At 44.9% G+C, this 27681-nt stretch overlaps 1 protein-coding gene across 2 annotated transcripts in view; it reads right to left on the minus strand.

The window, feature by feature from the left end:
• The window catches only part of FLCN (folliculin), a 168066-nt gene that overhangs the window by 64559 nt on the left and 75826 nt on the right, over nt 1-27681 (minus strand). For both annotated transcript variants that reach the window (XM_069210059.1, XM_069210060.1), the window contains exons 7-8: nt 18121-18311; nt 8630-8743 (exon numbers count right to left, since the gene is read on the minus strand). In XM_069210059.1, coding sequence (XP_069066160.1) covers nt 8630-8743; nt 18121-18311 — 305 coding nt within the window. The remainder of the gene's footprint in view (nt 1-8629; nt 8744-18120; nt 18312-27681) is intronic.

Genomic DNA, 27681 nt, shown 5'->3' on the forward strand with positions numbered 1-27681 from the left:
ACAGACCAAGGTACCCAGTTCATGTCCAATTTAATGGCGCAGATTTGTCAACTTCTGGGGATTAAACAATTGAGGACTGAGGTTTATCATCCACAAACGGATGGGTTGGTGGAGAGATATAACCGCACCCTGAAAACTCTCTTAAAGAAATCGATTTCAGAGTCAGGTAAGGACTGGGATAGGAAACTCCCGTTAGTGTTATACGCCATCAGGACACATGAACAAGCCTCTACGGGCCATAGTCCATTTGAATTGTTGTTCGGCCGACAGCCTAGGACATTATTAGACATGGCAGCAGAATTATGGGAGGAGGAGGAGGATGGGGAAAAATCCCTCTTGGAATATACCAGTGACTTAAAATCCAGCTTACAAACTGTATGGGAAAACGTAAGGGAACATATGGAGAGGGCCCAGGATAAGCAAAAGCGATATTACGATAGGAATACTCAAATGCGAACCTTTACAGAAGGAGACAGGGTGTTAGTGCTTCTCCCCAGTTCCGACAACAAACTGTTGGCGAAATGGCAGGGACCATATAAAGTGATAGGAGTGGTAACTCCTGTTACCTACAATGTCCAACTCACGGCTAATCCCAAAAGATCTCAGATCTTTCATGTCAATCTGCTGAAAAAATGGGAAGAACCTATGGGAGGCCAGACCATTCGATGTTTAGTTAATACGGTTAAGGAACTAGAAATAGGATGGTGTCCCACTGACCACCCTGCCGAAACCGAGGTACCCCATATAAATAAAGAAATCACGTTTCAACAGAGCAGTTAGCCCAACTCCTCAACGGTCATACCCATGTGTTTTCCCCGATACCGGGTAGAACCAAGTTGGTACAACATCAAATCATAACTCAACCTGGTAAGATAGTCCGGTTCCGGCCCTATCATATCCCCGAAGCTGGGAAGGTTCTGGTAGAAAATGAAATAGAGAAGATGTTAGACCTGGGTATTATAGAGCCTTCCCAAAGTCCCTGGTGTTCTCCGGTGGTATTAGTGCCAAAGCCGGATGGGTCAATACGTTTTTGTATTGATTTCAGACAAGTCAATACGGTATCCCAATTTGATACGTATCCCCTTCCAAGGTAGACGAATTCCTAGAGAAATTGGGAAAAGCTAAATACATGTCTACCCTAGATTTGACCAAAGGGTACTGGCAGATTCCTTTAGCACAAGAAGATAAAGAAAAAACTGCCTTCTCTACTCCTTCAGGCCTGTATCATTTTAATGTTCTCCCTTTTGGGTTACATGGGGCAGCCGCCACCTTCCAACGTCTCACAGATACCATCCTACGACATCATACCAGATATGCAGCCGCCTATCTGGATGACATCGTTATTTATAGCGAAACTTGGGATGACCATTTGTCTCATTTAACCAATATACTTACAGTCCTACAAAAGGCAGGGCTGACAGCCAATCCCTCCAAAAGCCGACTAGCGTTTAATGAAATCTCCTACCTGGGATATTATATAGGGAGAGGTATCATTAAACCCCAAATGAATAAAGTAGAGGCCATTCTACGCATAAAAACACCCACTACGAAAAAAGAGATCCGTTCGTTTTTAGGCCTAGTAGGGTACTATATTTATACCGCACTATTCCACCTTGGCCGCTCCCCTGACAGATCTCCTGAAGAAAGGTCAGCCCAAAAATATTACGAGTCTCAACCCAGCACAGTCCCATAGTTACCATACCTTACAGAGGTGTCTTACTACCCAACCAGTTTTAAAGTGTCCTGAGTTTGATCTTCCGTTCCACCTACAAACGGATGTGTAGCCGGACGTCCCTCGACGCCGGACCAAGTACGGCTACAGGGGCCGTAATGACATATCCCCGGGGCACTCGAGAGAGCCTCGGAGGTATGACGTCAGACGCAGAAGGCGTCTTGGCGAAAAGAGAAAAGAATGACGGACCAGTGAAAGGAGAGAGCAGAGAGACGGGAGAGACGCGGAGCAGCGAAGACGGAAACCAGGAGCCGAGGCCGCCGGAACCAAGTCTGACGCGAGAGCAGAAACGCAAGAGAAGGAGAGAAACCACAGGGCCCCTCCCGCCCCTAACGAAGTGAAGTCGGGAGACCGCGGAACAGCCGGCCACGTCCCCGGAGGGGCGTGGCCTCTACAGTTTGGGGAACGTGGGCGACATCCACACGGGGAAGACCGGACCTCTTCCAAATCAAGATCAGACCACAGCGGGACCGCGATAAGAACCCTGAAAGAGAGAACAAGGAGCTGAACGAACATAACAGGAAGTTACCCTGTGGAAAAAGAAAGGATAAAATTCAACCTTAATTGAGTCTAAATAAATCACTTATCCCCTCAAACCGGCGCCTATCTAGTTATTCCAATATCTCTTCCACCCAGAGATAAAGAACCTATTACAGCAGTGATGCGTTGAATTATCCAACTTCATTGTGGAGAGCATTTATAAGATCTGTGAGAGTCTGTAAACCCTGCCTAATAGTTATGTCATCAATGCGAGTGACTGATGCATTGTCTAGTCTGCATTGTGAAGCTGGGATGATTGCTTTCCAAGTATGCACAGTTAACCCTTGAGGTGCTTATGGATTTATTGAATTCAGTCACATTTGGATTTCGTCTGGTCCCGATTCTTCTAGCGGCCTGGAAAGTGGAAGCTCCCCGTTTGGGAAATCTTCTTTTAAACATCTGTAATAAATCCATCTTGAATGTGACAGCAGTGGAAAAAAGCCTTGGTTGTGCCACTGGTGAAGTAGGCCAATGCTGACCCTGCCACGTAAGCATTTTTGCCCTATATAGCTGCTGCTTTTTTCTGTAAAAGGTTTTTAGAAGTTCATCAATATGCAAATTTATCAGTTAGTGAGCAACACCTCTGACCTTCTGGTCACCATTTGTTAGCTGCTCTCCTCTCTGCAACTCCACCTGCCTGACTCTCAGTTCGAGGCCCACCTCCACTTGCACACCCCTGCCTGCGCCTCATCACTGGTGGTCTCTTTCTCTCCCCTTCAGCATTTCACTCTTCCTGAGTTCAATTCCCCACCGCTGCTGCCTCAGCGGCCAGCCCCCTTCCTCCCTCCCTGCAAAGCACTCCCCCCCCCCCCCACCTACCAGCTGACCGGACCCCCCGCCTCCCTCCCCTTCTAAATGGCAGCTGCTGCGCACTGAGAGGGAGACTGTTCTGACCTCCTAGTCAGCGTCTGCTAACTCTCCTCTGCGCAGCTCAACCTGTTGCTGCTGCCTCTTCAGCATTTCAAACTGAAAGCCTGCCTGAATCTCAGTTCGAGGCCCACCTCCTTCCACAGGCTCCCACCTGCACCTCATCCCTGGTGGCGTAGTGGCCATCTGCATGTAAGTATCTTGCTGTCTCTTTTTACTTTTGCTTTTTTTTGTGTCATCTTTATTTTTTCTTTTCTTTCTGGTCTCTTTCTCTCTCCTTCAGCCTTTCACTCTCCCAGCTTTTCCCGCATTCCATTCCCGGCTGCTGCTGCCCCTGAGGCCTGCCCCTCCCTCCCTCCCTGAGAAGCGCTTCCCCGCCCCTCCTGCCTCCCAGCTGACCGGATCCCCTGCCTCCCCAGCCTCCCTCCCCTCTGTTAATGGCGGCTGTGTTGCTGCTGGCGCACCAAAGGGCCCGTCTGCACCTGGACCACACACAGGTCCACGAACCCTAGTCCGACGACCTTCCATTGCTACAATAAGGAGGCCCTCCATGCGCTGAACACAGGACGCTGCGCTACTTGCCATCTCGTATCACCCAGAGGCACCCATGGACCGTTCTCCTGCCTCTACTGCTACTGCCCCCTCACCCTACACCAATCACCAGACCCTCCCGCCAATGAGCCATCGAACACTAACCAAGAGAGCCTCAGCTGCATCCTCCTCAACATTCACTCCCTGCCTTTTTAACCGAAACATGGACAAACCCAGCTTCCACTTCGGGCATTGCCAACAACATCCTCAGTGACTACAAACTGCTCGGCAAAGACTGGCCTTCTCACCCATGCAGGCGGTCTGTCATCATATACAAATCCTCCTTCCGCCCCCACCCAAGTCAACCTTACGTGGCCCCTACCAGCCTTCAGAGACTCCATCGTCTCCTCGAACTACTTCCTCTTTGGCAATCTCAACTACCACATTGACAACAGCAATGACACCAACACAGCTTCCCTACTTGATAACCTCACAACAACAGGACTAAAGCAACTGGTCATCTTACCAACACACATCGATGGAGACACAGTCAACGCCATCTTTTCCACCAGCAACAACAACATCATCGACAACACCTCCACACTTCACTGGACTGACCTACACTGCATCTATTTCACTATCATCTCACCGACCATCAAGCAGAAAATGGAACCAGATCACAGAGGAACAGCTCTCTAACACCCTCAGCAAGTCTCCCCAGCCCCTCACCGCAGACACCAACATCTCAGAACGAAACTTCCACCAATGGATCTCTGATGCGCGAACACCTTATTACCTCTCCGTAAGAAGTCATCTAAACACCAACTCAAGAAGGCCAGCTGGTTCTCCCCCACACTCCAGGACTCCAGGCACACCTGCAGACAGTTAGAGAAAAGATGAAAGCAAGTCCCTGGAGGACTTCGAGCCCATCAAAGCTGCCACCAAATCCCACCACCACCTCATCAGAGTCACCAGAAAAGCCGCCCTGCAGAACAGTATCAATGCCACCTCTCACAACACTAAAGAGCTCTCTGTCATGGTCAAAGAATTTGCCAAAAACCAATCAGAAACGGCAAACATCCCTCCATTTCAAGTTCTCTGCAACAGACTAGCCAACTTCTTTCACCGGAAAATCAAAGACGTATGCGACAGCTTCAGATCCCAAGACACTCCGAGCCCTCCAACTACCTCCCAACTCCAACACACCAAACCATCACAGATCCTGCACCACTGGACCATCCTCACCACAGATGAGACCTGCACCATCATGGACAGCATCCACTCCAGAGGCCCTATGGGCCCCTGTCCTCATGACATTTTCAATAAAGCAAACACCTCCATCGCACCCAAGCTCCACCACACCCTCAAGTGTCCCATAGAGACAATCACCTTCCCAGAGGACTGGAATCATGCAGAGATCCGCCCTCTCCTGAAGAAACCTACGGCCGACCCCCCCCCGGACCTCAATAATTACTGCCTCATCTCTCTTCTGCCTTTCCCAGCCAGAGTAATTGAGAAGGCCATCAACGCATAGCTCCATAGGCACATCGAGGACAATGACATTCTGGACACCTCCCAATCAGGTTCCAGGAGCAGCCACAGCAGGGAGATTGCCCTCCTTGCCACCACAGATGACATCCGCTCACTCCTCGACCGCAGCCATACAGCATCATCCTACTGGGCAAATTGTCCGCATTCGACACGGTCTTGCACCTCACCCTCTGCTCCAGACTCCACACAGCTGGCATCCACAGAAAGACCCTGGAATGGATATGCTCATTCCTGTCTGGCAGAACACAGAAAGTCAGACTACTGCCTTACCTGTCAGAACCTACAGAGATCAGCTGCGGAGTACCACAGGGTTCCTCCCTGAGTCCCAAACTCTTCAACATCTACATGGCCACGCTCGCATCTATCGTAAGGAACCACAGACTGAACATTGTCTCCTATGCCGACGATACCCAGCTGATCATCTCACTGACCGAAAACCTCACTACTGCCAAGAAGAATTTCCTCAACAGGATGGAAGCTATCCGAACTGGATGAAGGACAGCTGCCTCAAGCTCAACTCTGACAAGACCGAGATCCTCCTCCTGGGACTATCCACATCAACCTGAGACTACTCCTCGTGGCCATCCACCCTCACCCCCCACCCCAACAAACCACACATGCAACCTCTGCTTCATCCTGGACTCATTGCTCACCATACCAAGTCAACTCTGTCACATTCTCCAGCTTTCACACACTCTGACTTCTCCAGAAGACCTACAAATGGATCCCAAAGGACTGCTGCAAAACCGTAACCCATGCCCTGGTTACCAGCAGACTCAACTAAGGCAACGCCCTCTATGCCTGCACCACCCAGAAAAACCTGAAGAAACTATAGCACATCCAAAACGATCAGAGAGACTCATCCTGAACATTTTCTGCCGCAAACTCATCTCCAATCACCTAAGAGACCTCCACTGGCTTCCTCTCGAGAAAAGATTTAATTTCAAACTCCTTGTCCACGCATACAAGGCCCTCCACAACCTAGGGCCCACCTACCTCAACCACTGCATCACCTTCTACTCCCCCACCAGACTTCTACACTCCACTGAACAAGCACTAGCCTCCGTACCCCGCATACAGAAGACCTCGGCGGGTGGAAGATCCTTCGCCTACCTCGCAGCAAAGACTCAGGCAGTCTCCATCGCTACGTCAATTCAGGAAGGACCTTAAAACCTGGCTCTTCAACTGAAGCTCAGAGGACAAATTCCCTTAGCGCCTTGAGACCCTTATGGGTGAGTAGTTGTGCTCTAGAAACCCTGATTTGATTTGATTTTGAGTTAGTGGAATAGCATAAAATCTAAGACCCCATACAATCATGCTGTTGCCCTGCAGCTGGAACAGAAACAGTTTTCATATCTATCCTGAATGACCTTCAAATGTCAGCAGACAATGGCAACTTGTGGGTCTTAGTAAGGGTTGATCTGCCTGCTACTTTCGATTAGGCTTGGGCAAAAATTTAATTACACCGGTGTAACCCTTGTGACGCAAAATTACAGAAAAATACTGGTTCATGCCTGGCCATGTAATATAGGGTAATTTGAGGAAACAAATACTAGAACTGAGTGCGAGAGGCAGCTGGCTGCTGCTGTTCGTGTTTTGTTGCATTTATCACTATTTTCTTAAAGCAACATGCATCTCAGATCCATTTTGGATTTGAGGCTGCATTTCATGCTAGGAAAATAGTGCTACATATAAAGTTATGCTCCTTGAGTAGTTCCATCTCATGTCACGTAATTTTGCTTTAAATACATTCAAGCAGATTACTCAAATTACGCATATGTATACTTTTGATACGGTATCGCATAACAACTGCTTTTAAAGCTGGCTGAGGCAGACATTTGAGACTCAGCACTTCAAAGGGTTAAGGTCCTGTTTGGACAGCAGATGGCCAGCTGTTCATCTCCTCCCAATTCGTTTGGAGTTAAGGATGTAGGATGTTCTGCATGTCTATTCATTGAGAGCCACTCTCTTTAACTTATATATATCGACCCTCTGGCCTTGCGTATACAATGATATGTGGTTGAAATTATAAAACTAGCTGACAAATCTGAATTGTTAATTTCTGTGGACAACATGTTGTCTAACCCCCTGTGCAGTATTCCACAACTGTATGCTAGCTGTAACCTTCTGGCAGACTTAAACTTCTTGAAATTGAATGCAGATAAGACAGAACTACAGTTCTGTTCTTCTGCTACTGCACAACATCCGAGACACCTTTTGAGTACTCCACGGCCGCCGCTCTGTATCTGCTAGGCCCCGAGTAGATCCCTGCGTGGCACATCTTTGGCCAGCTGCCACTTCACCTTCGGGCAACTTGCTGCTTCCACTAGCACTTTCTGTACCTTTTACATTGCACTTTGTAGAATGCCCAAAGAGAACATACAAGGCATTTCTGAGATTCTGCTTTTTTGCTCATTGCACATCACACTTTTTTTTCATGGGCGCTCAAAATGAATGTTGCAATATTGCTGTCACTCTTGTTATGCGCCGTAACTAGGGCATATTCCTTTATTGTCCTTCGCACACTGAACTTTTCTTTTTAGCGCATCACAAATGCATGTCATAATAACTCTGGCATACATGTTCAAACATTAGGACTATCCATGCAGGATTGTAGTCCCTAAATCATTCTATACGGAGCACATTGTGACAGCGACTGAATCAACTTAAAAGTCAACTCTTTTTGATACTGTATAATGCAATCTGCGAATGACAATCGACAATATCTTAAGCAATTCCAGGATATCCCGCCAATTGTTATGATATACGTTTTCTTTTTTCTTTTAAATACTGCTCTCAATTGGGCACTTTAAATTATACTCTCTATATTTACAATGGGGTTTTCTGGTTTTATTTGCTGCTCGGATTATTTATCATGGCTACGCTTGTTTGTTAAGGTTTTACATAGCATGTTCTATGAAAAGGGACTCTGCCATCTTAGCAAATATATACTTATTATACTTTTGAGAACAAGATGTGCTCTTCTAGTCACCATACCCAAAGTATAAGTGAGATGTGGGCGAGGTCATTGTCTGTCAGAGCTACTCCTCTTTGGAATTCGCTGCTCCTTTCCTTCTACAAGGCACATAATCTATTTCTATTCAGGAAAGTCTTAAATACCAGGCTTAATTCATTTCTCATTCTTTCACTCCTTTTTGTTCTAGATTTGGCACTTACCTCAGCACCAGGTTAACTTATAGGTCACAGCGAACACTATGAACCATTATAACCATTGTTCTTGGTCAATATTAATGGGTTTCCTACGATTCTGTTTTTTTAGTCATTCACAACCACAGTTATTAATCTTTGAATAATACAGCACCTTAAAACCAATGACCCATTTTTTTTTCCAGATCACCATTAAATGTGTACTCGCCATTACAATAGTTTTAAATAAAAAAGACTTACCTGCAGGACCTGGAAGGCTGACTGAATCAAATCTCGGTCTTGCCCTTTCCAAATGACTTGATTTCCCATCAGCACGTGCCATGCCAATATTCGGAATGCAGAGGATCCTAGGACCTTGAAGAAATGTAAGCAGCAACATGTATTATCTTGTCCAAACTTCTTTATAATATGTGTTGCACCGATTTGCCAGCAGGGACTGTCCCTGCTGTCAGGGCTGGTCATAAAGTGGTTCCCTTTCCATATTTCAGTTGTTAAAAGTATTCTTCTTCAAAACTGTCAGAAGAAAATATGTGGGAGGTCAGATGGAACCATTCCAAATATTCCTTGCATGTAACTTCAAGCCCAAACAATATCATGACACATCCCCCTTTGGCCCTAATGTAGGACCACCAAAGGATGGCAAAATTGGAGACAATGGCATAGAACAGCTGACAATGAACCACAGCAAGAATCTGTACTGTGCAGGCCGCCTTCTGGAATGGAATATATTCAGTCTCCGGGGAGAGTCCTGTTTGCTCATCTCATGCTAGGCTTGTGTGCCCTGGCCTAAACACACCCATTTAAGATCTTGAAAAGTGCCATGATGTCCTGTGTTAGCATTACTGTACTATTTATATAGCTTTCTACAGCCTGCTGAGACCCTGCAATATCTTGGGAGCCATTTACTAAGGCATATGTGGGATTTTAATTTCCTCAGGAACAGGGTGGCAACTCCAGGTGTGGTTCACATTTAAAGGTCCTTCCAATTAAGATAGTTTTGGTTTTGTCTTCATCTAATATTTGGCATTTTTATTGGCAGAGAGAATTATGCCAATTAGTGACGTTCAAAAAAAGGGGATGGGATACTTTCTGGAGAGCAGGCTGCAAAAATGTGACTAGCCTCCAGATACTTTTGGGGGAGTAGGTTAAGAGGATTATACAAGATGGGGGTACAGAACTATATGGGGGAGATGAACAAGTCAGGGAAAGCAAGTAACCTTTTACGACAAAATAAAACAATTCTAAATGAAACAGGTCCTGCTGATAAAGGGTTACCATTGCTCATATACAGACACAGAACTGTTGGAGGCTGACAGGTCTAAGGATGTGGCTCAGAAAATGGGTGTATAATGTACGTGCAAGTAAAGTGACTTAAAAAGAATACAACATGAAAATCTAGATTGACTAGAAGTAAGACTAAAAAGCAGATGTACCTTGGTTTTCAAAGAGAAAAGATCCCTTTAAGACTGGTGCCAAGCACAGAGCTTTATTGAAAATATGAGCCTCTATAGACATTAACCGCTCATGATACTGTCTGTCTCACGTTTTATGTTTCATGTCGGCATTAGTTATGGCATTTATTTTGTTCCTAGATATAGTGCTGCCTTCCCCTGCTTGCTGTATTGGCGCTAATTAGTCTCCTAACTATGGGCTAATTCTCCACCTTGGCATTTCTCCTGTTTACAGTGTGTGACTAAAAGGGGACACTCCCCCCTCCTCTAGACCCGGGGCAAGTTGCCCTGCAGTGATAGGGTAAGAGAAATCATTTCCTCCTCCCCCATGCATTCCAGGACATTATATTCCATATCCAGTGTGATTATTTGTAAAAGTGTTGCATGACTACTTGTTTGTTTGAGCATGTTTTCTCACGTCTTCGTGTGCAGTGGTTTGCTGTGTAGCACCTGGTTGGTATATTTTAAATAAACACCTGTCCTTTTTTATGTATAGGCTTCCGTGGTCAAGTGTTCCACAGGTAGGCCCTTGTTTCTATTACCACTATTGGGCCACCTCCTACCGAGGTAGCCGCTCTTTCCCTTCGCACTCAGATCGCTAGTGCTCGAACCTAAGGATCCTAGGCCCTGACGAATGCCCCCAGACCTCCTTTGGCTCTTCGTAGTGGGCAAAAACATGTTGGCCAGTGAAGAGTAGGTGACCCTTCGAGTCATTACCCTCAATAGGTGTCCCACCGATTGTTTTTAACCTCACCAGCAGTCACCACCAATAAAGGTGTATCAGAACACTGGTGACTGATTAGGTGTTTTTATTCTTTCTGTAGTAACAACTGGATCCCATTTCTATCCAGAGAACCTTCATCTCTGCACTCCCTCCCAGTACTTTTTTTGGTTGAGGTTGAGTCCTTCCAGGTGGTACTGTCCTACCTGGATGGGGCTAGGTGGTCACATGATGAAGCATGACACTATATAGTGTGTGAGACCACCTAGTCCTTAAGGAGTCATTCCCCTCCAGAGAGCTACACTCAGCACACAAACAAACCTTGTAGTTCGAGATATACAAAGGTTACAGGGCAACTCCTTTGCGCTTGGTACCCTAAACACCCCATACTCCTTGTGTACGCCAAACACATAAACACTTTTGAAGAAAAGGTGGACAATAAGGTGGCTAAAACGAGAAGATATGATGGTACTTCATAGGATAAGCTTGATGAGGAGAGGTTTTATGACATGAATACTCCAGATGATGGAGATTTAGGGGAGAATGATAACTTGACTGATGTGGAGGCAAAGCAAAACACTTAAACAAGTACCTCACACATGGAGTTTTTTGGGTGAAGTTGATTTGAGACACTGAGCAGTGGGGCCGTAAGTTCAGCACTCAGAAATCCACTAGTGATCAATAAAAACTGGAAGACAAGATTTTGTCTACTAAATTCATTTGAAATTAGGAGCTCAAAGAGATGAAGTGGCGAGTTGACAGGCACAAGAGATACTGCATCTTGAATTCAAGCCCTTGTTGAGAAAGACGTACCACAATGGGGCTTTATTGCAGGAAATGTGTGCTACGTAAGGAATGCAAAAAATCTTTACATGCAGTTTGATATAGCAGTGTAGGAAACTGGGCTTTGGTTGCAGTATCCCACCACACTTTTTGCCTGGTATTTGATGCAACTTTGACTGAAGTGCACTAAGTTCCTGCTAACTAGGCCCCCAGTGCCAGTGTTCCGAACCCAAAAACAAAACAACAAGTCACTTGATCCCCAAGTGACTAGGCCTTTAGAACCCTTAAAGTCCCTAGTAAGTGGAACCTCTGGCGCCTAGAGCAAAAGTATTAAAGGGGGTCCCAAAAGAACTGCAGTATAATTTGTGCCACTCTAAGGGACCCAGCACCCAACACCACTGCAGGCTGCATAACAAGGTGCTCCAAAAAGTGAAAAAAAGAAATGACCCACACTTGTGTGCCATGGCCCCGAACACTACCTGTAATATTTGTAAGTCACCCCTACAGCATGCCTTACAACCCTACAGCAGGTCGCTATATATTACAGGTGAGGACATATCTGCATGAGCAGATATTCCCCTGCTATATCTTTGTCGATTCTTGGACATAGCAAGTAATCAAGGAAGCCATTTTAAGTGCATGTACCTAGACACTGGTCAATACGAGTTCCCCAGCTACATGATGGCTACACTGAAATTAGGGATGTCTGGTATCAAACATCTCGTATGTACACACCCTCACAAATTCCAGAGATGGTTTTATCAATACACGCATCCAGAGGGCACCTTAGAAGAGGTGCCCCCTGAAAAAACTACCAACTACTGATGTGATGACTGACTGATTTCCACTAGTCTGCCACCAACAGACAGGTTTCTGACCCCACAGGGTGAAAGCCTCTGCTTGTCCGGAACAAAGCCTGCTCTGGCAGGGGTGTTACACACCCATCCCAACAGGATGACCTGCAAATCTGCATTCCAAGACATCGTAGTTTCAAAAGCCCCACCACCTTTGGTATGCAGATCTGGTTTCCCACAGAGTTGAAGAGATATTGACCCCACCCCTTACCCAGGGCCCAACTGGCACCTGGACAGGATTGAAAATTATCTATGAAGGAGATGTGCTGCACTTGCAGGCTGGACACACCTCTAGGGTGGCCAGCCTGAAGTGAACACAAAATTAGGAATTCCGCCATCTTGTGTGTGGTTGAATTAGGAATTCTGGGAGAGGGTGATGGCCACTCCCCAAAGGAAGTGCTCATCTAAGGGGCATAGTGACCCCAGAAGTAAGTAGCCCATTGGCTACTACCCCTCACTCTCCTTAATGCCCCTAAATTGAGTACCTAAGGGTCCCCCTGATACCAGGACTTCAGATCTTCACTGGACATAAAGGAAGGAGTGGACAAAGAAAGCTTCCGAACGAAGAACCGAGGAGCACAACTGACTTGGTGCCAACCCTGTCAGCCTTCCTCCTGCATCCAACCGCTGTGGAGCAACTGTCCTGTACTGCTGCTGTGCGAACTCCAAGGAACCCAGAGAGATGCCAGTGCTTCGCCAATCGTCAGATGAACCTCCCTTGGGGCAGAGGAGCTGCTTCCCTGCATCTGCAGACCACCCAAGACAACCAGAGAAGACCCAGGACCCGCACAACCTGACAGTGGACAGCACCACTTTACCTGTGCCTTCCAGCCCGAACTGAAGTGGGCCAGTGGTGTTGGCATGATTCCCAGGCGCTCCAGAAATGAAGCCCACCTTGAGTTCACCCACTATGGGCTTCCTGATGTCATCTGCAGCCTCTTTCTGCAGCCCCCCCTACTGCAACTGCCTCCGGTGATGGCAACCCACCGGTCCACTTCACCTCTGCTCCCGGCTGCCCTGACCGGAGAGAAGAGGAACAGTGGTACCCCTATCCCTGAACCTCGTGAAACCACTTGCTGGTTTGGTCAGTTGAGACGACCAGTCCATGCCTGTGGCCTCTTTCTGTAGGCCCCATCTACCACAACCACCACTAGTGATAGAAACCCGATAGTCCAAGACACCTTTACACCCGCCTCCCGGGACCAAGGAGAAAAGGATCACTGGTGTCTCTACAACCCTGAGCATCCAGCCCGCCCCTGCTTGTTGGTTGACCCAGACTGGACCCCCAGTCCCTACCTGCAGCATCTTTGTAACCAGACTGTTCCCCGTTTGAGGGAATGGGACACCTGACACCTTAACACACCTCTGCACCCAGACACCCCAGAGCCTCCCCAGGTGACCTATTGTTGTGGCCTTGGACCTTGCTCCATAGTTGCCTCAAGTCCTGGAGAACAGTCCTGCAAGTTGCTGTGGAGTACCTGTTTGACGTATATGTTTTCCTTCCTATAGGGTAACATTGCAGCTTAAGAAATATACACTGTCAACTTTTGAAAACTGTCAAAATTCATAACTCGGAAAGTACTCATCTGGTTCCAGTGTGTGTCTCGCTTAATACCTCTGTGTGTGCATTACATGCTTAGCAGTACACACTGAAATGCCTAACTGCTCGCCCACACTACCACGAAAGATAGCATCTGGGGTGTCATTTCTGCCTCTGTAATTTCTCTGGGTTGTGCTTGGATTCTGTACACAATGTACCTCTTTTTGGTCCACAAAATAAAAAGTCAGATTCCTATAAGCATCAAAAGCCAAATACGGTTGGATGCATCAGGCAGCTTCAAACAATGATCCATTTATGCTAAAGCGAATTCAGATCGCGTGAATGGGTTTTTAGATCAGAAGCTACACTTCTTTTTGCAGAATGTTTCCTTTGGATTGCTGCCTGGCTTCAAAGGCTTTGAAAGCCTGTGAAAGTCCATTAGAGCCCTGCCTGTGCACATTTGTAAGGCACTGAAATTTTGCAAGGGCAATGCCAATTGTACGCTTCTTTAACATTTGTCTATCAACAGCAGATAGCACTGGACATCACACTATGAAAAAGCTTAGTGGGATCTAATTGATTCTAATCGTTATCCAATTGAGATAACTGTCAGCTTTCTGCTTTTAAGGTGGAGAATAACGCAAAAAATTAACAGAATATTATCGAGTAAAGGATTTGCCCCGCAGGACTAGGAACAACAGGAGTGTCTTGTACTGGCACTTGAATTTTTTTCTATATGCAAAATACCAAATCACTGAAGGACTGGTTAGTAAATACAGGCTGCATAAGCACTTCTGAAATGCAACATCAGGAGAATGAAAAAGGTTAACTGCTTTCATGTCAAACAAAGATATTGGAGAGCTAGCTACATCCCATCACCAAAGGGCAAGAGAAAGCAACATGAGAATCAAAAATGCTACAATGTAGATATTGTCACAGTGGTGGTAAACATTAATAGCAAATGATTGAGGACCTGCATGATAGATAAAACGACAGGTGAAGTCTGGCTAAAACTGGGTGAAGAAAGAAGATCCCATCCAATGGATGAAGGTCAATGACCCAAACAAAGGAACTGTAAATCTCCAGAAAAAGAAAAAACATGAGAAGTGATGTCTCCTTTTGCTTTGCCTACCACAAATCAGAAAGTGCAGCAAAGTAGAATGTTTAATGAAACTTGTCTTCACAGAAAATATTATTTCCCTTTCAGTTGGAATGTACGAAATGTTAAGTGACAGTCTCCAATATACGTTCTCCACAGCTAATGGCTTGAAAATAATCCAAACCAGTGCCTGATGTTCACCTGCGCGTCTTTTCTTTCCCTTTCAGAGATAGTTCAATGCTTAGAGGATGCCACTCTTGAAAAAGCAGCAGAGGGCCACTTAAGTGAAAGGGACACAGCCACTGACAGGTGTGGCAAACTCTGTGACTACGCACAGAACACATCTCTCTCACCTGCACACAACAGTTTCCGTCCCTCTACAACTTCCAGGCCTCCTTTGGTACCATTCCCTTTCTGGACATTGAATAAAGACAGTTTCTCAGTAAACAGGATACATTCCAGTGCAGAAAACAAAAACTCAATGGATGCTTTTCTCCCCCAGACCAGACACAGAGGCTTTGCCTGGACCTGCATACCAAACTTATTGCACTGCTTGAAGCCACAAACTGCTGGCCAAGAGAGGCAAGTTTGTCTGAACTAACTATAACTGTAATCTTATTTAATAAAAAAAAATGCCATCATCAGGAATTGGACACAAAAAGAATGAAGCAGTACTGCCACAATGAGGAGGCAAATCCCGGAGTACTATTTAGCAGTAGAAAAAGAGCAACTGCATGGTGCTGCATGAGTAAGGGGTAGATGTCACACATCCCAGGGATGCTCATGCATGAAGTACTCAAGAATTATTTCACTGTGTAAGTTTTCATTTTTAGAATTGTTTTCCAAATGCCATAAGTGGCATAAGTATTTCTCAAACAGGATATGCCTCAAATTGTTTGCTATTGCTCTACTGTTCAAACTAAGCTCAGTGAAGTTGTATGCTACCCCCGTCACTACACATGCAATTCCAGCCATCGAACATGAGCGAGCGGACACCATGTGGGCTCGCCGGCTGGTGGTGATGGGCTTAGTGGTTAGAAAGGAAGACATCACTAGACATTAGATTGGTCCTGATCCCTCTGACCAGTTGGTTGAGTGCGATGGACATCTGTGCCAGGCTGAGTAAATAGTTTACAAGGCCCATGAATGTCCACTTAAATATCAGAAGATATGAGCTCTGTGGTTGGATCATGGTGGATGACAGTAAATGGGGAAGAAGGGAGGAATGGCCTTAGCAGCTTTATTGGTTCTGTAATGGGAACACTAACATATGCATCATATAATGACTGCCACAATGTGGAAGTGCTGTTTTCCATTTGTTTTTCAAATGAAAAAAAAAGCTCATTTCTCCATAGACTGCACTGTCAAGGCATCACTGTTTTCAGTTGGATGGACCAGGGGCCTTTAACTTTTTTTAACAATGTTTTCATTGGGTTTGTTCTTACAACATATTACATGTCACATGATTCAATAAACTTATACACACTCATGGGGAAGCAATATCTCAAAAAGGATGATAGAAGACAATGAACAAGCCATCTCTGGCATTGCTGGTGTGCAGCTATACAGCACCCAGGGTACTCCAAATGCAAGCATGTAAAGAAGGAAAAGACAAGCCTGCTAGACAATTTTCCCCACACAACTGAAGCTTTATCAGCCTGCAGCGTATATACACAGTACATTCTAAGGGTGGTACAGTATTCAAGGGAGACGCTTGCCTGCTGGGATTTGCAATTGTTTTTAGATAGCAGTTGCCAGAGTTCTAAATCTTCTTCAAGTTTTTCATCCTGCCTTATCATTTTCATTCTGAGCTACTCTGCTACACACCATTCCCCTATGTCTTTTCTCCAGCTGGTGATAGTAGGGATTGAAGTCTCAGCCAGTGACTTGCCAAATGCCTCCTCACTCACATGAGTGTAAAATGTATGCATTTCTGCTTCCTTTTATTTTTAGTTTACTCGCAACCGTTCCCAGAAGGCAAATAAGTGGACTGTTGTGCAAGTCTAAGGGGAACCCTGCCCAATTACAGTCAACTATATGCATTCAGTATGTGTGAACCAGCAGGCGATCCAGTTTCAATTGGATCTATGTAGCAGCCATCCAGTGACATTTTGGGCACTTCTGGGACTCTGTGGGGGGAGTGGGGGGGGGGTATCTTACGTATAATTGTAGGAGTAACATATGTCCGGTGAATAACATTTAACTGCATTAATCGATTCCATCTTTGCTAGTGATTATGTGAATCAATGCCAGGGTTTCGACCCACTGGTTGTCAGTGAACATTTGATCATTGTCTGCCTCCCATTTCACTCTCAATTTAGTACGGGATTTTCGGAAGACGGCTTGCAGGGCTGAGTACATCTGTGTTATGACTCCTCTGCACTATCTGTTTTGAGTAAAGGTTCTTTAACTTTAAAACATAAAGCAGATACATAGAGATCAGTCTAAGTTTCTTGTATGCGCTTCTAAGGGCTTTAGCTCAGATCTCTGGCACGGCTCTCAGAAATCTCTTGAAGCACAAACTCCTAAGATCCAACGCCAGCAAGTATCTTGGCTACCATGTTGGTTCATGAGGATTTCTCTCTCTCTCTTAGAATCACGTGCCTCGCCTTCTTTGATGTTTGGGGGGAATATTTCACCCTTTCATGAGAAGAAAAGCAAGATGTTACCTTAGAAAAAGGGACAACTAAAGTGATGAGATATCGTACAAGGCTATGAAGAATGTCTAATCCTCCATGTGGCATTCAAGACATTCTGTGACTCTACAGAAGATGTCCATGTTAGAGAACTCTTTTTTATAGTGAGGTAATTGTTTTATTGATTTAAAACATTTTTTTCTTATATTATAAATAGTTACTTATTTATGCGGAATGGCTGGTCCTGACCTTCTTCCTCCTATTATTTTTTTACGCCTGTTAATCTTTTTTTTTTCAAGAAAAAAAGCGATCTTCCTTATCCTTCCTTATTCCTTCCTTCCTCGATTTCTACCCCATTTTTACTACTTCACCCACTCAATTTTAGTGTTCATTTACTCCTCCTATTTTTCAGCTCTTAAATACTCATTTATTCCATCTGTCCTATCATCCTCTTGTCCTCACAACATGTTTAACCTTTTCCTAGTAACTTAACTTGTTTACAGTTAGAGAAGCATTTTTATTCTGAGGTAACATTTATTTATTTTTAAAAAACCGGACACAATTCAATTTAAATTAAAATGAAGTATATTCTAAGTGTTCTCTGGGAAGCCAATACTGCCCACAGACTTTAAGACTTACTGTCCTACCTGTCTCATGTGCCGCAGTGACCTGAACACTGCCTGTCTCCTTGGTGTGACATTCCAGCTGCAGTCAGAGAGAAGCGAGGCATCAGTCGGGGATTTAGTAAGTTCTCTCCCTTCCACTACATCTGGTACAGCACAAGGTTTTCCTTCATCTCCTTCTTGGACTTCCCAAGCCTCAGATTCTTCCTCCAAGTCTAAGGTAAAATAAAACTAATAAGTCCGCTATAATAGTAGACTATACAAACACATCCAAAACAATACAACAATACATATTCATCATTTACCCTAGCTGTCTCAGTAAGCAGTGTAATAGACACTGACTTATCTTGAGTGGGAGGCCATTATTTATGCATTGTCAAGCCATCAGACATTTTTCTCTGTATTTAATAAAACTATACATTTGTGCATCCTTCCAGCCTTTGTAAGGTGATATTTGAGTGACCGCTCAATCATTCCATCATTTGCGCCAACAAGGTCACAGCAGACAGAAGTTAATGGTTGATAAGGTTGGTGATGGAAATGTAGTGTTTCACTGTGCGCTATAACCAAACTCGGTGGTGTTGGTGTTAGGACAACCAACGAAAGTCAATTGACCATATAACATTCACTTGCCCTGCAAATCAAACACAGGTACTGGCTAAAATCCATCTTCATTGTATGCTGTACACACATACAGAAGCGCTGAGAACGAGACCCTGCAAGCAACTGACCATACATTAACTGCACGCTTTGTAAAATTTCTCGACTGCGCGGCAAAGCAGCTTTCCACTCAATAGGTTGAACTTGTCTATACCGGACGCAATACCATGTTAAGCTAATATTTGGACAATTACCTTGCCAGTATTTTATGATACTAACACGATGATTGGAAATGTCAGTCTCCTCTCCTACATCATGCTGGAATTCAAATTACTTTCTCTTAAGAAATATCACCCAATTTTGCACATTATAATTAAACCCGTTTTAATGGCTGAAGTTTATTTCCGTATATTGCGAACAGGTTTCATGTGAATGAATTACCCTATGTGATTGTATGCACTGGTTTTAAATGACTGAGCTTCAAATAAATGTCAATATTGTTATTGTATTAAAAATTAGAAATAGCTATTTAAAAAAAGGCTAATAAAGTAGATTTTCCGTGTTTCTCTGTCCTAAGTAATTAGTATCACTGTGTTTAACCTACCCATGGTAACAGTCGCAATAACTTTCCCGTGAAGTAGAATAAAGATTGCTTACAGGGTCACTGACTTTTCTATTCTTTGATTGATGTCTCTTTGTTTGTGCTACTTTAACTGATACTTAACTCCAGCTCTTCTGTCCCTTTGTTTCCCCTCACAATAATGCCCTCCCAAATCACCTGTCCCGATCTTTTCACACTCTCACAGAGAGTTGTGGCCAGTGTTAGGAGAGAATTTCATCAAAAAATTTGTGTTCTGGATCAGAGTTGCCAGCTCCCTGTGTCTATAACATTCTAAATATATGTCACATTGCCCCATAGAAGGAAACGTCCCCTTTTTCTTAATGAGTTTCTGTTAGAAATGGGGGTCTCTAGTTGGCAGGCAGTTTACACCCTGTCAAAGTAGCGACCCTCACTAGTCAGGATAAGGAAGTCACACTCCTAAGATAACCCCTGCTCACCTTCTTGGTAGCTTGACATGAGCAGTCAGGCTTATCTCAGAGGCAATGTGTTAAGTATTTGTACCCACACACAGTAAAACAGTGAAACCACTACAAATGGACACCACACCAGTTTAGAAAAGTAGCCAATATTTATCTAAGTAAAACAAGACCAAACTAACAAAAAGCAAAGATACACATTTTTAAGGATTAAATCTCCCAATGAAGCGCTTTGAAATACAATAGCTCCAACTGGGGCTATAACAACGTCGTTGACGGAGTTGTTCCCAACAGTCCGATGAGACTTGTGAGGCAGTGCGGCACCGGTCATGGAGTCGCACGGACCCCAGGTACAGTACCTTTGATAATGATGAAACAGAGACGTTGCATGGAGCTGAGGATGTAAGGAGTCGCTAGAGCCAATACGGCGTTGGTTCCTTTACTGCTACTGAGGTGTCGGTTCCTTACGGTTGCAGGGGAGGTAATGCGGTATTGGTGGCGAGGCGTCAGTTCCTTACGATCCGGCAGGGTCGACGAAGCCGGCGGGTCAAGACACAATGGGGACAACCTCTCAGGGTTGCAGTCACACCATGGGGTCACTGGCGCCATGGTGGAGTCGGGTGTCTCGGACGATGGTGACACGGTACTGGGGGCTCATGATGTCACAGATTTCGTAGGCCTCTGCAGCTTCGGGCCAGCGGCACCACTTCTGCGGCGCCGGTCATGGTCGTTGCACTTCAGCCGGGACCGTGGCTTTGGATGCAGGCAGCAGCGCAGAGTCTGGCGGTGGCGCAGGTTCTGGAGCCATCCGGAGTCGATGTGCCTGGTTCTTCTTGACTCTTAGGCCAGGTGTCACTCCCAGTGGCCCAGGAACTGGAGTGGGCACCACCTGGCGAGTTACGGTCCTCAGCAAGAGAACCCAGAGGCTGGCAGGCAAAGTCTTTGATGTCCCTGAGACTTCTTAACAGGAGGCAAGCTCAGTGCAAGCCCTTGGAGAAACTTCACAAGCAGGATACACAGAGAAGTCCAGTCTTTGTCCTCTCCAAAGCAGAAGTGCCAACTCAGCAAAGCACACACAGCAAAGGGGCAGTACTCCTCCTCACAGCTCTTCTCCTTGGCAGAGTCTCCTCTTGATCCAGAAGTGTTCTGAAATTGTGGGGTCAGCAGTCCAATACTTATACTCATTTCTGCCTTTGAAATAGTGCACAAGACCCTGCCTTTCCTGCCCTGGTCCCAGACACACTCTGGGGGTTGGAGACTGTATTGTGAAAGACAGACACAGCCCTTTTTAAAGGCACGTGCCAGCTCCTCCCACCTCCCTAGCCAAGGAAGACGCATTAGGATATGCAGGGCACACCTCAGCTCTCTTTGTGTTACTATCTACAGTAAATTCACAAACAGCCCAACTGTCATCCAGACTCAGGCGTGTATTCCAGCAGGCTGGCAGAGGCACAGTATGGTTAAGCAAGAAAACGCCCACTTTCTAAAAGTGGCATTTTCAAACACGCAATTTAAAAACCACCTTCACTAAAAGATGTATTTTTACGTTGGGAGTTCAGAGACCCAAACTCCATCTCTCTGTCTGCTCCCAATGGGTAATTATACTTAAAAGATATTTCAAGGCAATCCCCATGTTAACTTAGCAATAGTGAAAAATAAATTTAGCAGTATTTCACTATCAGGATGTGTAAAACACACTAGTATATGTCCTACTTTTTAAATACACTGCACCCTGCCCATGGGGCTGCCTAGGGCCTACCTTAGGGGCTACGTATATGTAGTAAAAGAGAAGGTTGGGCCTGGCAAGTGGGTATACTTGCCAGGCCGAACTGGCAGTTCCAAACTGCCCACACAGACACCCTAGTGGCGGGTCTGAGACATTCTTACAGGGCTACTCAAGTGGGTGGCACATTCAGTGCGGCAGGCACACTAGTAGCATTTGATTTACAGGCCCAGGGCACCTCTGATGCCCTTTACTAGGGACTTACTGGTAAATCAAATATGCCAGTCATGAATAAACCAATCACCAATACAATTTAGACAGACAGAAAGCACATGCCCTTTAGCACTGGTTTGCAGTAGTAAAGTGCCCAGAGTCCTAAAGCCAATAAAAACAGGTCAGAAAAAATAGGAGGAAGGAGGCAAAAGGTTTGCGCATGACCCTGCGAAAAAGGCCAGGCCCAACAGTTTTCTATTTTGGAATTCCCAAGGAGTTCAATGAATTGGTGCAGTCTCTTGACTGCTCTGTTTGCAGGTGCCACAAATGATATCTTTCTATGGGGTTCTTCTGTTCCTGCTGAACTTGCATCCAATCTTCCTCTTGGATTATGAAGTCTTTTGCGCTCTCATATCTGTATCTCAGCTGCCTTTAGCACAATGGCTAACCTGGAACCATTGGTACAATTATGCACTTGTCCTCACGTGCCATGGAACACAAAGGGCACCTCCAAAGCAAAGAAAGCCTGGATTAGTCATTAAAAAAATCACACTCGGCCAGAAAGCTCTTTATTTTAAAACCTGAGACATCAAAAAGGCAGTCATTAAGAAGACTTCCAGAGCAGAACCAATGTATAATGGTAACACCTCTCTCTCTAGCTCATCCCATGAAGACTTCCAAAGTTAAACATTCTTTCATGTGACTCAACAGCCATTTCCATTTTTGCTCCAATTCCTTTACCAAAACGTAAAACCTAAGGGACTCCTTTGTGTCCTTTCCAGCTTGGCAGGTTCGCTTTGCTCCCTCCAGACAAACCTGGGAGGATTTTCAGCCCCTTGCTATCACCTTTACATTTAATACATTTTTCATAATTATACATGTTATCCTTTAGATCCATATCCCATAAAAACAGCAAATATTGCCACCCTCATTGTTGCACTGATTCGGTCACAGTGTCTTCTGTTTCCAAGCTGGCCAAAGTAAGTCGCCTACTAAAAAAACTCCATCTGATTCTGAATCTGTTTTTTTTTTATGTTTATTCGCCAATCTCCGCACTCTCCATTCCAGCCCAAAAAATGGAAAGCATGTTCAATCAAAACCTTTATTCCTTCAAACAGCATTACTTTCTTCTCCATCTCTGGCCATCTGCAATTTTGCCTAGCTCATAGAATGGAGTCTATGCTCACCATGGTCCGCTACGTTCTGTGAATCACACTGAATGAGGGTCAAGGCCGTCTAAACTTTGGATAAGCTGTCAGCTCCAATCCATTCTACTGCAGCATCTTGCAGGATATTCAAGTTAGGGACTGTTGCTGTTCCCTGGGCTGGCTGCAAGTATGTGCTTATCTGACTTAACCATTTAGCAGGAAAAAAAGGGACTCTTATATGAAGGCCTTCAATGTTCTGCTCCGAGTCCAGTACATTGTACTATCTATGTAATATTGCTGGCTACTCTATTGTACTATCTAAGTAACCCGCTGGTTAACATGATCAAATCCTTCGCTTTCTAGGTTTAATGTTACGTCAATAATTCACACATTCTTATTCAGTTTGACCGAGACAGCCACCACTAAAGACTATTTTTAGAATTGTCTAACTGAGTTTGTCGAGTGGATGAATTGAAATTCACTCAAATTAAACACAGAAAAAGATTATTCTGGCTGTAAATACCTCTCTAAGATCCGAAACTTGGTTGCCAGCTACCATGGGCACTGAAGGGGGCGGCTTTAGTGCTGGTAGTCCCAGGTGCACTAATCTTTTCTCGACCCTACTCAAATTACGATCTTCACCATGGATTTGCTCCAAAGCCCCTCCCTCACATACATTTAATTTGTTTTATAGCACTAACCTACCAGTGTAGGGTGTGAGAGCACTTTACATCATACACATTATACAGAGACAATTATACGTTTATGTCAGTCTATAGGAAATGTTACGTGAGACAATGAGGATTAGCAGGGATAGGAATCATATGTCATTCATACTTGTAGGAAGTATATATTTAACTGCGTTTGGTCTGGAGAAGCATAAACTTAGGATTTAAAACGTACCACAGTAGCTAGAGGTGTCTTTACTAAGACAAATGTATTTCTCCCCACGAACTCTTTTGAACAACATTAGGATAATGTAAGACTGGGGAAAACAAGCCCAGGAGAGCTAGTAGGTCTTGCCTATGCAAGAGCAATTGGCTTTGCCAATATGTTTTAGTCATGTTGTCCAACAGCATGGCTAAACAGTAGCAGTGCACAGGGAAGTGGCGTGGAGTGGAGTGTTGTAAAGTGGATTGTTGTGTAATAGAGTGGAATGTCATGGAGTGCAGTGGAGTTGCAGAGTGTCATGGGGGGAGTAGAGTGTTGTAAAGATGAGTGGAGTAGAGTATGAGAGTGGAGTAGATAAAGTGGAGTACAATGTCATGGAGTGAAGTAACATTGAGTGAAGCAGTGTAGTAAAGTGAAAAAGGTATAGACTGGAGTAGAGAATTGCAGAATGGAGTTCCGAAGAGTGGAGCAGAATGCCGTAGAGTGGAGTATATAAAGTGAAGTGTCACAGAGTGGCATAGCGTTGAGTGGCAGGAGTAGAGTAGCACGATGTAGAATAGAGTGGAGTAAAGTGGCATGGAATGGCATGGAGGGAGTTGCTTAGAGCATCACAGAGTGGAGTGGTGTTGTAGAGTGTCTAAGTAGAGCAGAGTGTTATAGAATGGAGAGACATAAAGTGTTGTAGAGTGAAGCAATAGAGTTTGTAGCGTGGAGTGCCAAAGAGTGAAGTATAGTGTCATTGAGTGGAGTAAAGGTTTGATGGATTAGGGCATTATAGAGTGGAGTATTGTAGTTTTGTAGAGTGGAGTATTGTAGTTTTGTAGAGTGGAGTGTAGTGTTGTAGAGTGTAGTAGTGTGGCCTAGAGTGAAGTGGCGTAAGTATAGTGGTGAAAAGCAGATTCATCCAGAGTGCAGTACACAGAGCGTGATGGGTTTGAGTAAAAAGTAGTGTGCACTGGTGTAGAGTGCAGTGGCGTACAGCAGGGTGGTGCAGAGTAGAGTGGCATAGTGGCGTGGCGCAGTATAGATTTCAGTGGCACCCAGTTGAGTGGTGCAGAGCGGAGTGGTGAAGAGTGTAGTGCCAGAGTAGATTATTTCAGAGTAGAGCGAAATGGTGCAGGGTACAGTGCAGAGGAATAAAGTTCAGTGATGTAGAGTGCATGGCAAAGAGTGGAGTGATGGAGAGGAGAGTGGCGCAGAGTGCCATATAGTTGAGTTGTGGAGAGTAGAGTACAGTGGCATAGAGTGAAGTCTTGCAGAGTAGAGTGGCATAGAGTGGGGCAGAGTGGATGGTGTATAATAGAGTGGTGTAGAGTGCAGTGGCAGAGTGGTGCAGCATAAAGTGGAGTGATGTAGAGTACAATGGTGTAGAGTAGAGGGGCATAAAGTGTTGCAGAGTAGAGTACAGTGGCATAGTGTGCATTGGTGCAGAGTAGATGGGAGTACACCGCAGTGGCACAGAGTGCATTGGTTCTGGGTAAAGTGGAGTAGAGTGCATTGGCGTAGAGTGATACAGAAAAGGGTGGCACAGTGGAGTGGAGGAGCATAGACTACAGTGGAGTTCAGAGTGCAGAGTGGAGCGTTGCAGAGTAGAAGGTGCCAGAGTAGAGTGAAATGGCATGGAGTGATGCATGATAGAGTGGAGTAGTGCAGGGTAAAGTGGAGCAGCAGAGTACAGTGGGGTAGAGTAAAGTGGTGTAGAGTAGCGTGGTGCATAGTAGAGTAGAGTGCATAGAGTGGATTGCCAGAGTGCACTGGCGTAGAGTGGCACAATGTAGAGTGAAGTGGCATAGAGTGCAGTTTTGCAAAATGGAGTGGCATAGAGTGGAGTGGTGCAGATTAGAGTGGAGTGGTGCAGATTAGAGTGGAGGGTCTTAGACTAGAGTGGTCTAGAGTGCAGTGGCAAAAAGTGCAGTATTGCAGAGTGCGGTAGAGTGCATTGGCACAGAGTAGAGTGGTGTAGAGAGGCATAGAGTGAAGTGGTGTAGAGAGGAGTGGTGCAGAGTAGAGTGCAGTGATGCAGTGTGGCATAGAGTGGAGCGTCGTAGTGTGGAGTGCTGCACAGTATAGTGCAGTGGCATGGAGTGGCACAGAGTAAAGTGGAGCATGCACAGTATGGTAGCTCACTGCCATTACAGATAACACATCTTCAATTGAAAGAACCATCACATTTGCACAAGCATACACTTGTATTGATAAAAGTATATAACGCATAAACTATCTTGTGTGAAAATGTCACCACCTAGTGTACTGATTTGCTTTGGTTGTAATAAACTATTTGTTGCCGCCACACTTCAGAATTACCAAAATATGTGCTTCATTTGTGCTTTCCCAGTTCCGATATATTATGAAATATCTGAACAGTTCAATAACAGAAACTTAAATGTTGTTGTGTGATAGAAATAAAATAACATTGTACACCAACACCCTTCCTCGAGCACATCTACGTAAACAGTATGCTTGTCCCATAAATCCTCTCACTTTGAAGTCAGAAAAGTAAACACCAAGCTCCCTCAGAAGACAGAGCCTGATATTTGACCTCAGTCTTTGACTGCACAGCAAATGTGACAAGATAAGAACACGATTTAAAGACCTGCTTACAGAACGTGAGTATTGATGGAAGAAAACAGCAAATAGGGTATGGGCCATGAAAGGGACAAACTCAAAATGGACAGCCTAAAAAAAAAAGACAAGAAAATGGAAAGCAAGCACATGCGAGTTACAAAACTCAAAGCCAATTGTAAGCAATGGGCGGAATACCTTCCCAGGGAAGTTTTCCAAATGTCCCCAAGATGTCGTTAGCAAACCAGCTTCAACCTTAAAAAACAACATTCTAACCTACATAATGCACTTTCCGTACAGCTCTTTGAAGGCAGTTCATAAATCACTGTGCTATATTGGTATTGTAATTTTTGAACTGCAAGTAACAAAAGCATCTTTGTGACAAAAGTAGTAACCCACTGAGGTAGCCAAATAAGATACAGTGCTGCAATCTGCATTGTACACGTTATTTGAGCAGGCATATTACCCACTGTACTATTTTACAATGCGTCAAAATTGCCACTAAACAAAATCCCAATCGCTCTTCAGCAGGACATTAATCGCCAGCGTTATCTTGACATTTTTATTGCTGCCTGAAAACTGCTGGACACATGAGGAACTTTGCAGCAGGTGATTTCAAACCCTTAGGTTATTACTAAACACATTCACTTCAGAGCTCAGCACCAGGTGCAGCTGCTCTGGAGGCACCGCCATGGAGCCGGCCCTTGGTAGTGCCGGCTACTCACCGAAAAGTGCTTTGACGCCTCGTAAGGAGTAGTAAGCACTATATAAAAACAATTACAATTGATAGTCATCCTTCTTTGAAAACTCAAGTTAACAAGTTAGCAGCCACCAGCGTTTTATGTCTGAAAACCCTCCAGAAACACCTGCGTCTTTGCACAATTTTAGTAGGATAGCGCTTTATTCTGCACCCCTTCTACCATTCTTCTATAGCTTAAGGCAGTAGTTCCCAACCTTTTGACTTCTGTGGTCCCCCACTTTATCATTACTGGAACTCAGGGACCCCCACTGAATAATTATTGGAATCCAGGGACCCCTCCACTGAGTCATTACTGAAAGTTGGGGACCTAATCTGTTAATAATACTTAATTTTCTAAGCAGTCACGGACCTCCTTACGCGGCTTCGTGGACCCCCAGGGGTCCCCGGACCACAGGTTGGGAACCACTGGCTTAAGGGACTAATATGTAGGTTCTTATTTGCAATTGATGATTATTTTTCTGCATTCATTCTTTTTATTGTATGACAATATGTTGTAAGCATCTTTGTTCTCATAGTGTGTTTAGTTACTGTATTATTGTAACTAATTTATTACTGAACTAGGTGGACCATCATATATAAAATTATACACAAATTACACAGGTTTTTCCTCACATTACCGCACTAATCGGGGGGGGGCATATTCTCAGGAC

Source organism: Pleurodeles waltl, chromosome 10 (assembly GCF_031143425.1).
Source record: "Pleurodeles waltl isolate 20211129_DDA chromosome 10, aPleWal1.hap1.20221129, whole genome shotgun sequence".
Classification (NCBI taxonomy): Eukaryota; Metazoa; Chordata; class Amphibia; order Caudata; family Salamandridae; genus Pleurodeles; species Pleurodeles waltl.